The sequence below is a fragment of the Semicossyphus pulcher genome, unplaced genomic scaffold (genome assembly GCF_022749685.1).
Source record: "Semicossyphus pulcher isolate SPU_LCO1_2020_fin unplaced genomic scaffold, fSemPul1.0.p SCAF_13, whole genome shotgun sequence".
Taxonomy (NCBI): Eukaryota; Metazoa; Chordata; class Actinopteri; order Labriformes; family Labridae; genus Semicossyphus; species Semicossyphus pulcher.
The window spans coordinates 3,551,996-3,568,975 of record NW_027211637.1 but is presented as its reverse complement, the minus strand read 5'-3'; the positions used below and the strand labels follow the sequence as shown (position 1 = coordinate 3,568,975).

The 16,980-nt window shown below is 42.7% G+C and overlaps 1 protein-coding gene across 1 annotated transcript in view; it reads right to left on the bottom strand.

Annotated features, from left to right (window-relative positions):
• Positions 1-3,662: 3,662 nt before the first annotated feature.
• Positions 3,663-16,980, bottom strand: part of LOC138589998 (plexin-B1-like) — a 37,910-nt gene continuing 24,592 nt past the window's right edge. The window contains exons 22-38 of the mRNA XM_069660517.1: positions 16,781-16,957; positions 16,201-16,349; positions 15,986-16,086; positions 15,678-15,895; positions 15,325-15,503; positions 15,180-15,246; positions 14,839-14,985; positions 14,431-14,605; positions 14,033-14,136; positions 13,859-13,943; positions 12,614-12,786; positions 12,009-12,169; positions 9,690-9,837; positions 9,464-9,528; positions 8,311-8,386; positions 8,031-8,105; positions 3,663-6,507 (exon numbers count right to left, since the gene is read on the bottom strand). Of these exons, the coding sequence (XP_069516618.1) occupies positions 6,403-6,507; positions 8,031-8,105; positions 8,311-8,386; positions 9,464-9,528; positions 9,690-9,837; positions 12,009-12,169; positions 12,614-12,786; positions 13,859-13,943; positions 14,033-14,136; positions 14,431-14,605; positions 14,839-14,985; positions 15,180-15,246; positions 15,325-15,503; positions 15,678-15,895; positions 15,986-16,086; positions 16,201-16,349; positions 16,781-16,957 (2,205 nt within the window). The 3' untranslated portion in view covers positions 3,663-6,402. The remainder of the gene's footprint in view (positions 6,508-8,030; positions 8,106-8,310; positions 8,387-9,463; positions 9,529-9,689; positions 9,838-12,008; positions 12,170-12,613; positions 12,787-13,858; positions 13,944-14,032; positions 14,137-14,430; positions 14,606-14,838; positions 14,986-15,179; positions 15,247-15,324; positions 15,504-15,677; positions 15,896-15,985; positions 16,087-16,200; positions 16,350-16,780; positions 16,958-16,980) is intronic.

The following is a 16,980-nucleotide window of genomic DNA, read 5'->3' as shown; positions in this document are numbered from 1 at the left end:
GCTAAGTACAATCATTGGTGAAAACCTGTGGTGTTATCTTTCTTAATACACATAACAGTAAATGTTTCATCGGTCATCACTCCTCAACGTGTGTCTGCACAACATTTCATGGATACCACACAGCACAGACAGAGACAGAGAGAGAGAGAGAGAGAGAGAGAGAGAGAGAGAACTGATGGTGTTGAAGGGTGGGAAATAAGAGGTGTGATTAAATGTGTGATATGTGTATGTGTGTGTGTGTGTGTGTGTGTAGGGTGTGATGTGACGATTGCCCTTCACTTTTCAGATATTGAAGACCTTTCGATCTCACATGAATGAGAATGAGTTTCTTCTCTTGGCCTCTTAACTCCTCTGACTGCAGAGCACACTATAGCTGTGTGTGTTACAATAGAGGATATGTTAATACAGGTTAAAACTTATGTAACAAACATGGTTTGAATTTTAACATAATAAACATGAGAAATGCTATTTTCACCAAAACCTAGAGATCATCTGCTTTTCTACTTCTTAAATTGTGTTTATGCAAAATGAAGTTAAGTCACTTTTTATCCCATTTAGAGGCTTAAGGTAAACGGATCGCCTGCTTGTTCTTGCAGAGTGGTATTGATTTTCTTATCTGTTGGCAAGAAACTGAAAATACTTTATTTGCAATAATATTTTAAAACCAACCTTTTCCAAACAAGACTTTAAAATCAATCCCACGCCAAAGCTGAGGAAAGTGACAGTTTGCGTGATCCAAATGTTCCCTTTTGGTGCTGGTGAGATGCCCAAGAGCAACATTATAAATGATCATTATCAGTGCAAAATTGTGAAAGGGCGGGACGCTGGTTTAGCTCAGTTGTTGCTCCGTCCTTGGCCCGTTGCTGCATGTCACCCCCCCCCCACTCTCTTCTCCCCATATTTCCTGTAAACACTTGGAACAATACAGCCCTGTAAAGAGTTGAATCCCTTTGAAATGTGCTGAATTTGTTTGCACTGTGTCAGAGAGTTCTGAATTAAACTAAAGTATATTGTAATTTGTGATATCACAGGAAGTGGTGTTAAATGTTCATTGGTCAATGTCTCTGATATAAAGCTCAAATAGAAGTGAACACTGAAGCAATCAAAGCAGGATTTGGCTTGTTGTGTTGCACCAGAATGTGCAGGTGGTCCATCCTCCTGTGTCCCACTGTTACCGTCTAATGTTGGTCCAGTCTTAAGCTGAAAAGCCTGAGCAGGCTGTTACTATTTTCCATTTTCAGAGAGCGTAATAAGAGACTTCCCTCAGGGGCAGGAAGTGTGTGTGTGTGTGTGTGTGTGTGTGTGTAGGTGTGTGTGTGTGTGTGTGTGTGTGTGTGTGTGTGTGTGTGTGTGTGTGTGTGTGCTGCTGAGAGACATCATAACAGCACCTGCACAGATCTAGATCACTGGGTTAGTAGGAGATAAATATCAGGTGAGAAAAGAGGTTTATATCAGAACATGTTTCTTTCCAGTTTAACCAAAAAGACTTCATATTAAATTCATATTTCTTTATTCATATAAAATAAATCACGCTTTTAGTGTCGGAGCCTCTTACCAATCAGGAGCACAACTACACGCTCAGTGACACATGACCCAAGTTCACCCAGGTCTGCATATTTTCACCTACAAAACATGCACACACCCACTCTCACTGACCTCCAGTTTGGCCTCACTGACTCCAACCTCCATCTACCATACAGTGAAACGTGACCTGCATGCATTTGCTATCATGCTGCTAATTTAGGAGCCTCACACACATACACACACACACACACTGACCCTGCTGGTCTATAGTTCAGCTTTGAGCTCACACACACCAGTCGACACTTTGAAGGGGGCTCGATATCACAGATTTGAGATTTCATCACCATCCAGCCACAAGGAAAAACAAACACAGTTAACACCTGATACTCACAGATGAATGTTTACGGTCTGTGTGTCTTAACTCATGTTGCTATTTTTAGCTGCATAAGTGCGTTCACTGACAATTATGGTAAAATGCAGGGCACAATGAGCACCGGAATAGTGCACACACAGCGGTCAACAAGATCACTGTGGATCGCTGGAAACCTCTCACCCTCATTGGTCGACCACTTGGAGAAAATGTTGTACATTTGCAGAGATAGAAGTCATGTTCTGCAGATGAAAGTAATTCTATGGTTGTTGGTAAGAAATATTTTATTAATTAAGGTATTATGTTTTACTCACATCGTTTGCAATATGCTTTAAGGATGTAACCATTAGTAGCAGTCCACATAATTTGACCTACATTATACAAAACATCATCTATGTGGCGTCTATGTTGTTTCCACGTTCCACGACTAAACGCTCATTGACACGTAGTCAGAACAATGTCTTTCCAATTTGCCAACCGGGACGATCTGAGGAAATACAAATGAAGGAAGGAGACACACACAACAAGTAGAAGAAACAGCACGTTAAAAAAACAAACAGGCCAGCGAATATTTTCTTTGGAAGATAGTCTTGTGAAAATGTTGGCGATGAAGCTCCGTCCGGTTGCATTGCACCATGAAAAGAGTCGGTCAGATGTTGCAATCGTCATTTCCTGTAAGTGCACAACAGCCTTGATCAATTTGTGACATCTCTACGCTGTGGAAATTCATGCACAATGCAAGTGAGTTCATAGTTTACACAATGATGTAATTCCTTTACACGTGCCTCAGCCAATCATCTCTGAATCGTTTACAGTTAGTTCAAAATGCAGCTGCCAGGTTATTAACTAGAACCAGTCTTTGGGCCCATATCTCCTCTGTTCTTGCATCCCTCCATTGGCTTCCTGTAAAATTCAGAATAAACTAGTAAGATCTTCTTTATTACATACAAAGCACTGCATGACCTCGCCCCCAGTTACTTTTCAGACCTCCCCTTTCCATAATTCTCATCCACTCCGATCATCTAACCTCGGCCTTCTATCAATCCCACGCTCCAATACCAAAACAAAAGGTGATCGTGCATGTGCTGTTGTAGCCCCGCCTCTCTGGAATCATCTTCCACAATCCATCAGACCTGCTGAAACTTTGGACACTTTCAAGAAGCAGCTAAAAACTCATTTGTGTAGACAAGCTTTCTTGTTTTGCTTATTTCTTTTTAGCACTTTGTAACCTGGTGTTTTAAAAAGTGCTCTATAAATAAACCTTTACTTACTTACTTACTTCGTGGTGGTGTACTAAGCAAAGTGTCCACATGAAGACACTGATGATACTCGTGCTGCTTACAATGTTCGGCTGTGGACAAAACAAGACGTGCAGTTTGAACTTTGTGGGTCCAGCTTGAGGCTCGTGCACGCTTTAGCATCACCAGCTGTGTGTGACAGGTGTTCAAACTTCCACATTTATAAGACACTAAGAGAGAGAGAGGGATGATGTCCAAATATGGACATTCCAGCCTGGCTGATTGATGACAGGAAGTTGCCGGCTGACACTATGCCAAGTGCACTCAAACATTTATGCTACATTATCTCAAACCTGCAACTTTTGTTCTAAAATGCATCTTAAGCTTTCTGATGTTGCTTGTTGACTGTGTTTGTGAATCAACAGTGTCAGTTGTTTAATATGCGAGTCAGGACAAGTTGCGATCTCTCCTGCTGAAGAGATACTTTCTGCATGAAGCAAAATAACTCCAGACATGCGATAACACTTGGACCACTTTATTGCATCACATTAAGCTGTTGTTAGGTTTGTCCTATCACTTGGTTAGAGAACACTAAAGTCAGGGTTACTTCAGAGCAGTATGTATCTACAGGAATATGGTCAAACATCAGAGATGAGATTTGATCTCACAGGTAATCCACAGGCAACACTAATGTGCATGGCAAAAAAAAACATTGGTAAAAACAACTTTTTTTTGATGTACAGAATAATCACTTGCAACATATTTCCCAACTGCGTCTAAAATAGATGCAAAATATTAAAGGAGAGATTGAAAATGTGGCACAAATAAAGACAGCTGATTTGATTTTGTCGTCTCAGAAATGACAGACGCTCTTCTTTACGCTGCAGGATCTGATAGGAAGGGGTGTGACAACTATCACTTTACATGTCTGAAAAAATATCCAACAAATGCGCAACAAAATAAATAAAAAATAAATTAAATTGGATAAAACTATTTAAAGACTTTCCAAACTCTCCTGTCAGAGTGAAATGTTTGAGTGAAAAACTGGTATCAATACGGCTCTAAGAACCACCTCAGCCTGAAATAAACAGACTACATTTACAGGAGGAGCTGAATTTAGAGGGACAAAAGATCAGGAAAAAGTAATGATAATATCAAAACATCTTACAAATCTGGAAGATCAGACCTGACTTAAATGAAAGAAAATGAACAGTAATAAACTGGACAAAGCACTTCAAAACAATCAAATGTTAAAGTGATAATCTCTAAGATAAGATATTAAGATTTCATAAATGTCTGTTTAGTCTCTATCTATCGGTGCCCAGTTAGTGACGCGTTTCCCATCAGCCAGCAGTGGTTGGTCTGCCAGAGAGGGTAGGCGGAGCTAAGTGGCTGCTTTTCCATTCTCTGCAAGTGTTGCGAGCAAACAGTAATCTACTATGGCTGAACAAACAAAGAAAAGATGGATGACTACAGATACAACTTCAACAAGAAGTGAAAATCCAAAGAAGAAGAAACAAACTCGACGCTCAGATGAAGCAAACAGTCTGAAAAGGAGCGTGGGAAGTGTGCTCCCGCAATTACCGTTTATCATCGTAGGTGACGCCAAAGAGAACAAATCTAAAATCTTAGAGATTATCACTTTAAATTTGTAGTAATTTAACTCCACATTATTTATTTTACAGTATCCTCAGGATTTAGAATCACTCAGTGAGGGTTGTTTGACTCTGCTACTCACAGACTGCCGATCACACGTATAAAAACATCCCTTAAAGGAAAATATACATTACAATGATGGGAATTTATCCAAAAGTGGCATTAAGATGTAAAATTAACAATGTAGAATCAATTTACTGGACCTTTTTGTTGCTATCCTCATATATGAGTGTGTTATTTCCTAATGAGTCAGGCTTGGTCTTTAGACAGATCATCTCTTCTACCTGAAACTGTACAGGATTTTGTCCACATGTAGTTAAAGTTGGGTAAAAGGTTTTACAAAGGACGGATCAATTAATAGGTTAGCTATGAGTTACTTTAGCCAAATCTACGGAAGCCCTTAGCGGACATGCGTCCATACATTATATTTACTCTCTTTTCCCGTGATAATGAGTTTTTTCTGGTCTTTTTCTCGAAATCTCGACTTATTTATCACGTTATCACGAGATGACGCGGCACCACCGTAATGTGGGGCGATCATAAATAAAATGTATGGATGCATGTCCGCTATGGGCTTCCGTAAAAATCGTCTTGGGTGACGCATACAAAAACAATTGTTCATAAAATGGACATTTGCAAAACGCGACTTAAGAAAAAAAACCAGCCAGATAGCAGTGGGTGATCATGTTAAGAGAGCAGGTTGAAGGTGTGCTATGTCTTCAACAAAAGAAACAATGCTTTAAATGTAACCTACATAAGGCAGCATCTATAAATTGCAGTAAACTGACGATGTGAACTTTAAAAGATTAAAAAGAAATCCTGTTTACACTGAACAACAACCTGTCCATTAACAGCTAATCAATCTTCAGAGAGTAAGACTTGGTAGAATGATTTTAAGGAAGCTAAAAGCAGAATGAAAACATCCCTCGAACACGCCGGCTGGTCGCTCCACAGCACTTTAACAGAGTCGTGTGTCCTCAATGTAAGACTTTGACATACTGTGTTAGAAAACTCCACATCTGTCAGCTTTAAAGTCCTTCTCTTCCCTTTTCCTCCTTGTTTTCTTCGTCCAGCACACTTACAGCATCCATCGTTCAGCAGGAGACGTAAAGAGACGTTAAGTTGAGCTGTAAACTTGCAGGAATGTTCTGTGCACTTTGGAAAGTCCATCAAGATAAGAGTACATAGAGCCAAGGGAAAGACAAAAAGATCTCGTTCCATGTTATGTCTCTCTTCAGTTTGAACTCAAAGTGGGAAATCCTAAAGAGAGATGTCAGATCAGAAGAAATTCCTTTGTTTGATGTGCTTCACTTCAGATTTTCTCCCTTTAAACCCTCAGTGTCCTTTTATTCCCAGTGTTAGGAACTGTGGGAATTTCAAGGAAGTCTCGGCACAGGAAACATGGCCAGTGAACCTCTTGAGATTATTTCTCCCTTCACTAGAAATCAGTCTGCCAAAAATGGCAGCACAAGCACAGTGTGTGCCGCAATGTTGCTTCTTCCTCCTTTGTCTAAAAAAAGAAAAAACGTAGCTTTTTCCTCCTGTAGACAGAAGCTCCTCCCGCCATTGTCCTCTTCTTCAAGGTTAAAAGAAAAGTCTACGGTGTCCTCGGGGTCATAGGTCAGTGACTTTGTTTTCTACAGCAGCAGCGATCTGTTGGAGCCGGTAACCGAGCTGCATCTTCTGGGCTGTGGAGTCCTCCTCCAGAGCGGTGATTATCTGAGGTGGGTGAAAACAATTACAGTTTCTGTTATTTAGATCTGCATGAAATATTGTGGAATCATTTCAATGGAATTATCATTTTATAAGTGAAAGACTGAGGGAACCCTGACCAATAGTTAGCGTGAGGCTCTAGTAGGGATCCTAAAACTACGCCGATACAACCACTTTAAGGCTTGACGTTAGCCTCCCGTTAGTTGAGCAGGTAGGTGGAGTAGGAGCATGACAGCAGTTTGGAGATATTTCAAAATAAACGTTGATGATAAAACGAGGGCGGACTGCAAACTATGCTGCGAAACTGTCGAGAGGAGGGGTGAAAAATAGCTCCTTTAACACAAGTAACTTAATAAAATCCTTTTAGGTTGCGATCTACCATAAAGTATACGTCTCCACATGTGAATGACACGAGCAGGAGCTGTAACCTGCGATCAGTTCATCATAGTTTATAATAACGCAGCGTGGGGAGGACATTAGACGTTTAATAGCGTGGATCTGTTTCTTCATCAGGCGGATCTTTCTGTCTGTCTGTCACTGTTAACAGAGACTGCAGTCTGCTGTGTAGTTCATATATTTCACAGATAGCAGATCAGATCAGCCCCTCCCTCCCTCTGTGCTCATGCTCTCCCCCTCTCAGCGCTGCGAGTCTGCATCACAGTTTTTTTTTTATACGATGTTTTTTAAAGTCTAATGAAGGCGCCCAGTTAGTGACGCGTTTTCCATCAGCCAGCAGTGGTTGGTCTGCCAGAGAGGGTAGGCGGAGCTAAGCGGCTGCTTTTCCGCTCTCTGCGAGTGTTGCGAGTAAACAGTAATCTACTATGGCTGAACAAACAAAGAAAAGATGGATGACTACAGATACAACTTCAACAAGAAGTGAAAATCCAAAGAAAAAGAAACAAACTCGACGCTCAGATGAAGGCAAACAAAAAAGGAAAGTGAGGAAAATCAACAGTTACAAACGGAGCCAACCGTGGACGTCACACATGCAACACCGTCTGGATATCTGGGAAGTGTGCTCCCGCAATTACAGTTTATTACCATAGGTGGCGCCAAAGAGAACAAAACTGAGATCTTCGAGATTACAAGTTTAATGAGGTTGTAGCTTAATGTTGCCTTACACATTAAAGAACGATCCTGGTCTATTAAAACTTGAATTCAATTACTTAAACATTGATATCACTTCAGTGTTCAATATTTGCAGATACTTAAATATCAGGTATCTGTACTGGGACTAAAAAAGTCACATCTGTTCTCCCCAAGTTACAGGTTTCATTAAAAAAAAGCCTGTTTCACACATTTTTGTGGACTGGGAACTTTCTTGTGAAGTAACCAAACAGGATTGCCAGAACAAGCCTGACAACCTGATCTTACCGTTTTCCTTTTCATACTTAACAATCCTGACGTCTACAAACAAAACAACCTGTTTTTTAAGAGATTCAGTGACTGTATTTGTAGTGGAGATGCATCTCACCCGCAGCCCAACATACTGTTAAACCCACCAGTCATGTTCTGTTGGTTATACTCACTTGATCGTAGTATTTGTTGATGTACTTGTACAGCTCGTGTAAAGCCACAAGGCAGTTGACCTCCGCTGTATAATTCTGTTTGAGGAGAGTAAAAATAGAGAGAGTCGGGGATGGAGGAGTGTTAAAAACTGCATCGGTTTTCATTCATATTTCATTTCAGACTCCACATCTAGCTTGTTAGGCACGCAGCCAGAAGGTCCTGAAATGATTTCTGTGCTCAACTCAAAAAAAGTTATTTTTGCGAAATTGGAGAAGAAGAAGACAAGAGCGGGTAACATACACGAGAGAGCTCTGCTAGAGCGGAGTTCATCTCCTGGTCACTGGCTGAGATGGTCTGACGGATGTCTGCGTAGTACCTGCAGGGAGAAAGGGAAAGTCAGGAGAGGGTTACGGAAAGAAAAGAAAGAAATTTTAGTTGTGGATTATTTATTTTTATGTATTTACAGTAAATAACCTACACCCTTGAATGTGGAATTTGAGCAGGGTGCACACGACAAGATAATCAGGCCGATTTTGGTCCCGATTCCCCTCTTCTGACAATCGTAAGCAAAGTCATAATTTTTTGATGGTTGTAAAGATGATCTCCGAGATGTTCCTGTGGTGTGAGGTCTGTTGAGAGTTATTTTACTTCCCCTATCTGCTCGGAAGAACATCGTGGCCGCACGATTTTAAATAATAAATATTAAACATGTTCAATATTTACGATCGGTTATCCTGTTGTGTGGGGGGAACCCCGAGGACAGCCGAGCATGCAGTCTGTGGATTGTCACGTGGAACGAAACAATAGCCAATGGGGAAGCAAGCTGACGGAAGGAGGAAGCACCACAACCGCAGCCACTATCTATTCTAGATCTATTTTAACAGGATTGTGCAAAAGATGTCCTGATATCACGGATCACAGGTGCCACCTGCCGCCAGTTATTTTACACGACGTGACATGACAGAAAGACGATATTAACGGACGTAAAACATAATGACACGAAAGATGTAAGGCGTACTTCTCCATTATCACACAGGAGTATGCTAACAATTATCTCCTGCACCTGTTTTAATCTTCTTTAGGAAAAATAGGAGGAGTCTACAGTATATCAGAGAGGAAAAAAACGTAGACAAACAGGATGTTTAACAGTTTTTCCGTAGCAGTTATCCCTTTTGATATAGTTAGGACTAATAGGGCTCCTAAAACAGGCGTAGCTGTTCTATAAAAACACATCACCAGTGTAATCTGCAGGCTTCAGTGTGCAGCAGACAGTAGTAAGTGTAGCAGTCTGCTCTCCAACCATCCATGCATGGAAGCCTCGCGGGCTCAGTCTACCCTGTCTGGCACTGACAGATTGTCCCAGGCCTCGCTCTCCCTCTCCCTCTCCCCATCTCCCTCCCCCAGCGTTTTTCATGCCTGAGGTCAGTGGAGCAACTGGCTGCCATATTCTTACCTCTCCACCATCTGTTTGTAGCGCGGGATGTCTCTGGCGTACAGCAACTTGTTGATGGGAGAGTCCTGTGCAAGGAAGACAAAATGTGGCCTAAATATCACCTGGTCATGACTGACTGACGCGTATATACTTTGTTTTTCGATTTGGTTATTCAACAGAAGAGCCACAGTAGAATACAGTGAGATTGTTCTGTAATGTTAACAGTGCTTTAAAGTGCTGAGCTCACCCGTCCCAGTTTGTGGTCAGCGATGGTGCAGGAGTCCATGAAGGTCTGAGCGATGACGGACAGCACAGCATCCACGTGGTCTGAGGTCTGCACGTCAAAGATGAACTGTGGGTTCTTCAGGATGTTGATCCAGAACCGCAGTGGTAAACTGTCAGACAAGACAAGAAAGTGGATGTAAACATGAAATAAATCACGACCTACTGTATGATTATATTGTTTATCAAGGCGGCAGTATTATATATCAGGCTCTGTTTACTCCTGGCATTAACACGCATCCTGGATAGTTCTACGTACGGGGGTGGATGCAACCAAGAAGCATTGAGGAAGCGTTGTGATCCACATTTGAAGGTGGTCTGGAGTGCATATGGCCACATTGCTTCAGCAGTGTGTACATGAATGTTTCCTGTGCCACACTGAAGGACCACCTCGTCTCAGTATCCCAGGAAATGGCGACGTTGAGGGATTACTTTCTTGTTATTTTGGCCTCAAGTTTAGTAAAACTGTTTTAATATTTAGCATGTCATTCCAAGCATGCAAAGCTGTTGAACATTCATTAGAGTGGCCTTCAAACCAAAATATGGGACCAAAATCCCATCCTGTACTGACTCCGTAACGGATAATGCATCCAATTTCTTAATATAGGACTCTTTCTTGACGTCGTCGACCACATCAAAGAGTAAGACCCTCCCAGTTCATAATTTACTGTAATGTAACGCAGTCAGGATACACGTTTCTTAAAGGAGATGGTGTAGATAATGCAAATCTATCTGTTTGTCATTGTGAGAGTTCAGTCTGCAGTGTAGTTATTACAGTCTATTACTGTAGAGCATGGATTCTACACAAGCTACCTCTAGGGGGTGCGCGTGAGGTCAAATGTCACGGTAATGTGTTCGTGTATTTGATTAACCAAGTGGGATTTTTCACTTGAAAATCCACATGGATCCTTTTTATCCATGTGATCTGTTTCTGAGCCTGTGTGTGTAACTCTATTGCAGTTTTCTGCCTGTGCGTTCCTCCCATAGACTGTACAAAAAGATGGCCGACATGACAGCTCCCTAAAAGTGAAGCCAAACCCTCTCTATCGCCCCCTGCTGACTGGCTGCTGTATACGTCATAAAGCCCGCCTCCTCCATGTTAACAGATGGGACATGAGTCAAACTATAACATCAAAATACATGCCCGATACATTTTTCTCAAACATGGTTTCTGTCATTATAGTTAGTTCTTATCATGCTGGTTTTTTTCCAAGTGTTCATTTTTCTGACAGGTTAAGTTTTAATTAGTTGATGCTGTAAAAAAGATGATTGACAGCTCTGTTGACAAATATGGCTGTTCTGCTGTTAAACGCGACGGCGAGCAAGATCCTTGCTGTTTTTTCGGCAAGTTAAGTGTGCGTTTTGGTTAGCTGAAATGGCTACGGCGGTGCCACCCGCCGACCTCCACTGCGCAGACTCTGCCGCCATATGACGTTACCATCATAAGATGGCAGAGCCTATCACAGGGGCTATTTTGGCATCACTTCCGTACAATGGGAGCAGATGGAGACGCGTTGTCCATCTATATATACAGTCATTGGTTTCTCCTTGCCCTCACTCACCTTCTTTGTTCTTTAAAAGTGAGGACTTGTTTGTTGTGGTGTCGTTTCAGTTTGTTGTGATCTGTTGAATATTTTCTTGATTATTTCTGCAGAATTAAACTTGATGCCTTTAATGCGCCTATAAAAAGGCTATGATGCGTTTTTTTGTTGCATAAAAAGTTTGGGAAACGCTGCTGTAGAGGCACATGAGATCAAATAAACCTTTCATGCCATGTCGACACTTCTGTCCATATTCAGAAGCTTGAATAGACGTACTACGAGCTGTCCACTTGTGGTTGAATACCTGGATCGATGTTAGTACAAGATGAAACAGGGCCTCAGAGAAAGAGAGATGGCCATCTATTAGCACACATCAGGAAGTCCTTTAACAGAGTTTTTAAAGCAAACAATCTCTGGTGCTTTTGCTTGTTTAGTTGAGCTGATTTGGAATTAATTTATGAGATAAGATTATTTGGTTACCACTGTAACATGTACTGTGTGCATGTCAGCATGTCTCCCTGATCAATCAGATGCTGTAATTGAGTTACTGTCATAGTGACATCAGCTGTTCATTATTCTGCTGACACAGCTTCTTAAACCTGTCGATGACATTTCTCTTAAAGTGTGTTCCAAACCTTTCTCACACGGCGGCCCACCAGAAGTTGGCCTGTGACCCATTTCTGGCTTTTAGCTCTGTTTCCCAACATCCAAACATTTGGTTAGCTGCTGCTGCTGGAAGTTACCTGTTGGTTTTCCAGATGTGGATGGTCTCGGGGTCTGCGATGTTGTGCTGCAGAGCCTGCTCGTCCAACAGGTCGAAAAAGTATTTGACAGCCAGAGGTACAGGACGACTGGTGCTGAGGATGGCGGTGAATAAATCATCCACAAACTTCTGCAGTGTGCCCTGAGACCAGACAGAGGAAGTGAAGCAGATTAATAAACAAGGAAATACAAACCTCATGTCGGGTTATCTAAGGATTTACAGAACTCTCAAGATAACCAGTGCGAAAGAGGTTTTGTTCTTGGTGCTGTTTCTTTCTCTAGTAAAAAGGGCTATTGGTGAACTGCCCCTTTATCCTCCTGCAACTTGCTTAGCCAACATTCACTTCTTCAAAACATAATTTGTTGGTCAATAAAAAAATTAAAGATGAATATGTCATGTTTTAAACAGAATCTGGATCATGACTGGATTCTTAGTAAACACACAGGTGGGCATATTCATACAAATTTAACCTGAGGGGCTTATTGCCTAAAACATTAAATATAAAACACCTTCTTCTTCTTCTTCTTCTTCAAATATCAGCGAGTGAATCCACTTTGATGAAACCATTCAGATGCTGTGTTTTACCTTCATGGAGAGCAGCCGTGTGAGGTAGATCTCAGGGATGGCCTTGGCCCTCTCGCCCCCCCTCTCCCTCACGCTGCCTCTCCTGTGCTTCGGCAGCTCCGACTCCTCGCTGGCTTTCACCAGATGCCAGAGCCTCACTCCCCCCTCATCCCCGTCATCCAGCATGGGGGTTTCTGGTGGGAGGGGACCACGGATTAATTAGCATGACTTTGTCTGAAACCATGGTTGTGTTTTTGACTGCAAACATGAACTCTCACAAGCTATGATAGTAGTGCAGCGCAGGGTGGTCTGAAGAAGACTAATCGCTCTTTTACAAATTATTTCATCACCAGTGAAACCAGTCAAACAGATCATTGGATACTCAGTCCAACAGCGACCTCCTCTGGTTATTTAGACTCTGTTCTCCTTTCAGCTAAAGCATGATGGCAGGAAGCTCTGCACTGAGGAACTTCTTATTTACAGCAGTTTTATCTGATACATCTGCTTATGTGCAAATAATACTTGATAACATTTAGGACATCTCATATTCAGTGTTAAATTGTCTTCTACATCTCCTTCTCCAAATACAGCATGTATGAAGCGACTCCTGCGAGCTAGTTCAGGCAGACATCTCGAGCTGCACTGATTTCACACTTCAAACCACCAAAGACGTCTCTCTCTCTCTCTGCTCTGTCATTGCCACCGCTGCCCTGCACCAGTACTACGCTCGTACCTTCAGCCCCACCACCACCCCAGCATCCACCTGCAGGCTCCAGCTAGGTGGAAGGGGGTTAAGATACTATCTCATTAGTCTGCAAATTTCTGCATGTAGAATAAATCTGCGAGGCGTGATGAGGGCGGAGCCGATCGGAAACACAAGCCTTGTCTGACTGAAATATGTAGAAGTTTAGCTGCTCACAATATTTACAAAATCAAATGAAGCCTGTATTTTTATAGCGTTTTCCCCATAAAAGAAAAGGAAAAAAGAAAACTCTAAACTGAGTCCAAAGAGTCCCAACAGCTACGACTTCAGGTCAATACAAATAGAGATGGCGAGGTGTCTAGTAGTAAAGTGAAGTGAAGGTCTAAAAGTCAGATCATGAGGAACACCTGTGCAACATAAGACAAACTGCACTGAGCAGAAAATCTGCATCATACAACTTTGGCTACTGTTCGTTCCTTTTAGTATCATTTCACATGTCGATAATGAATTCATGTTAATCTGTAGAGTGTGCACAATCCCCCCCAAAACTGTACAAGACTCACTTTCTCCCGGCATGTAGTCGTGGCTGTCATGGAGGAGGTGTTTGGTGTTCCTGGGGACGAGGGCGACCGTGGCTCCATCAGGGACCTGCAGCACACAGGTTTATCAAAACTTACACTCTTTAAGAGAATTCACTCTGCACGGTCGATGCATGCTAGTGTGTGTGTGACACAGACCTTATAATGCTGCAGTGTATTTAGGCGTTTCCACGAGCCTTGTACCACTGATGTCAGGTCCTCGTCTGATAGGATCAGGTGACCTGCAACACCTGCACGCCACTCTGCAGGGAAAAAAGAGTGTGTAGCCTCATGTTGTTACAATAATATTACAGCAGAAACAAACTGTAAATATCACAAGCGCTGGTTCGGATGTTATAGAAATAATAGGACAATTTATATTTTTATATCTTTTGGTAAATCAGGAACACGTGGAAAGATGTTGGAAATCTTCAAATATCAAAATATTTCAGCTTTTTTGTTTGGAAACTCTTAATTCTGCTTTATAATATCAGCACATGCATTACTGCACTTCCAAAGCACAGTCAAATTAAAACCGAGTTAACGTGTGGACTCACCGAGGTGTAATGAGTCAATGTGAGGCCTCTGGGAGAAGGAGGTGCCCTTCGATGTTTGTTCCAGAAGTTTCTCCTTCACCTGTGTGATGGTGTCACAGTCCAGGACTTTGGCAGGTACAGTCTGGGTGGTTGCTCCTCCAGCAGCGGCCACGGCTGGCATCACGACATTCAGGGTCTGGACAGATGAGAACAAGGCTGATTACTGGTGGAAACATTATCATACCGATGTGTAGCATTTACGATGGTGGAGGTATCTACACGTTTTTGCTCCCAAAATGCCTCGCTGAGCTTAAAGAAGGATGCCGACTACACAGATTGCATTAAAAATGAGGAAAACATGAATAAAAGAAGAAAAAAAGTCACATAATAAGTAACATATGAACCCCAACTGTGTGTGTGTGTTCTTACCAGTGTGCGGTACTCCACGTCCTCTCTCAGCAGCCGGTTGTCGTTCAGTGTGTACTTTGCTTTTCCCGTCACAGCGTCCACAGGTCCCTTGTCCACCTGGTGCTTTATGGCTCTGAACAGCATGTAGAACGACTCCCCTGCTGACTCCTGGTAAAGAATATAAAGATGAAGGGTCAGCAATGTCCGAGCAACAACTGACTTCAATTTAGGTGTCATTCATAAAGTGTCACGACCAAGTATTCTCCTTAACTTTTTTACAGCCCGACTGTGGAGGAAGGCGTAACAACGGACTGAATTTCATGTATGTTGTGACACGTTATATATCTCAGAAGCATACACACCCTCAGGAAGGTAAACAGACAGATGGACATCCAGTTCGTCAAAAGCTTCTCAACCACTGACTCCGTTCTGGAAAAAGAAACGTTCACGTTTGAGCCAACAATTTACAGATGAAGGGAACAACTATTGAAGAGAGTTCCTCCTCACCTCCTGAGCATCAGTTTGGGGTTTTTGGCCACATACTGCTCCACCAGATCGTTCAGCAGGGTCTTGAGGATGTCTGTGAAGTACTCCAGTTTACCGTGCAGGGCTACGGTCAGCAGAGAGGCCACGTAGGCCCGGTCCCTGGGGGAGAACGTCCGCTGGACCTCCAGAGTGTGAATAAACTGCAGGGACAATAGGAAGACGAAATGAAGTAAAACTGTTTATCTTTAACAGCGAGTTACTGAGAAGTCTTGGTTAGTTTAAAAAACAGTAAATAAGTGACGCTGAATGTCCCTGAACCACAGAGAAGGATGAAAATACTGGTTTGGAGACAATAAATCATAATGTATTCTGACCTTGGTGAGAAAGAGTTTACTGTTGAGCAGGTTGGACAGCTGAACCAGCCCTTGCTCCACAGTCTGCCGTCGGCTCTCTGGAACGTCCAGATCTCGCCTCAGTGGCGACTCCTGGTGGCCCGGGAAGAAAATGCGCTCAGCATACGCCCGGTAATCCAGGAAGGGAATCCCCGATCCCACCAAATCACTGGACATGTCCATCATCTCTGTCATCAGATCTGAGGGAGGGAAAGGAAATGAAGGTTTGTGAGTCATCCTTATTTCGGGACATTGATGTGCTGATGTGTTTTTGTTAGTTCTGTTTGTACCTGTGAACTCCTTCTTGCAGCGGTCTCTCACACTCGTCTCCAGGTTCTCCAGCTGGATCTGCACCTTCTTGTAGTCCCTCATGGCCTGTTTGCTCTTCCTCCTGAAAAACACAGATGATGCACACGCAACATTAAAGACAGGAGATAATGTGCGACAGAAGAAAATATGCAACCTGCTTAGGGAAGATAAATTACTGAGTGCAGTTTGCATTTACCTGTATATGAGAACTATAATGAGCACGATGAGAGCAACTATGGAGGCTCCCACCCCGACTCCCACCTGAGCCTCCAGAGGGAACGTGGACTGGGCCTGGCTGTCGTACTGCACTCTGCCCAGGGAGAAGTTCAGGTTCCCCATTCTCACCTGAAAAGCACAAATAGAAACGTTCTGCACTGTAAAGGAGACAGCGAGGTCAAGGTGAACAAGCTCGAGTTAAACAGTCAAAGTTTGTAATCACGCAATTACACACAGTTGATCCTTTATACTGACTATCATCGTGACTAAGCACACCACTTTTTGAAGGTCTTTGTCTTGCCTCGGCATTCTTACTCATTCTTGTCTCAGCCTCAGGCAAAATTAATCGACCGATCATTTGCATGTTTGTGCACGTTTCTATGTCACACAAACTGTGGCCGTTGCATGCAATAAAAGAGGAGAAGTAGAATAGAGAATTGTAAATTTGTCATGCTTCGTGGTATTCGCAGTCTTAGGTTGTCATGACTACGGCATTAACTAGAATCATACTGAACCTGAACATGCATTAAACTTAAAAGGAGCGGTAAACTCGTCCTCACAGTGAACTCAGGCAGACTGTCCATGCCGTCCTGTTTCTTGCTGGCTGTGATTGAGGGCTGCTGAGCTGGTGGCTCACAGTACAGGTGGTTGTGGGTCAGGGTCTTCACAGAACACACCCCCTCCCCTATCCGGGCCTCGACCTCGTGCTTGTAGATGGCCAGATCCAGGTTCTCTCCCTGGAATGAAACAATGTGAAAAT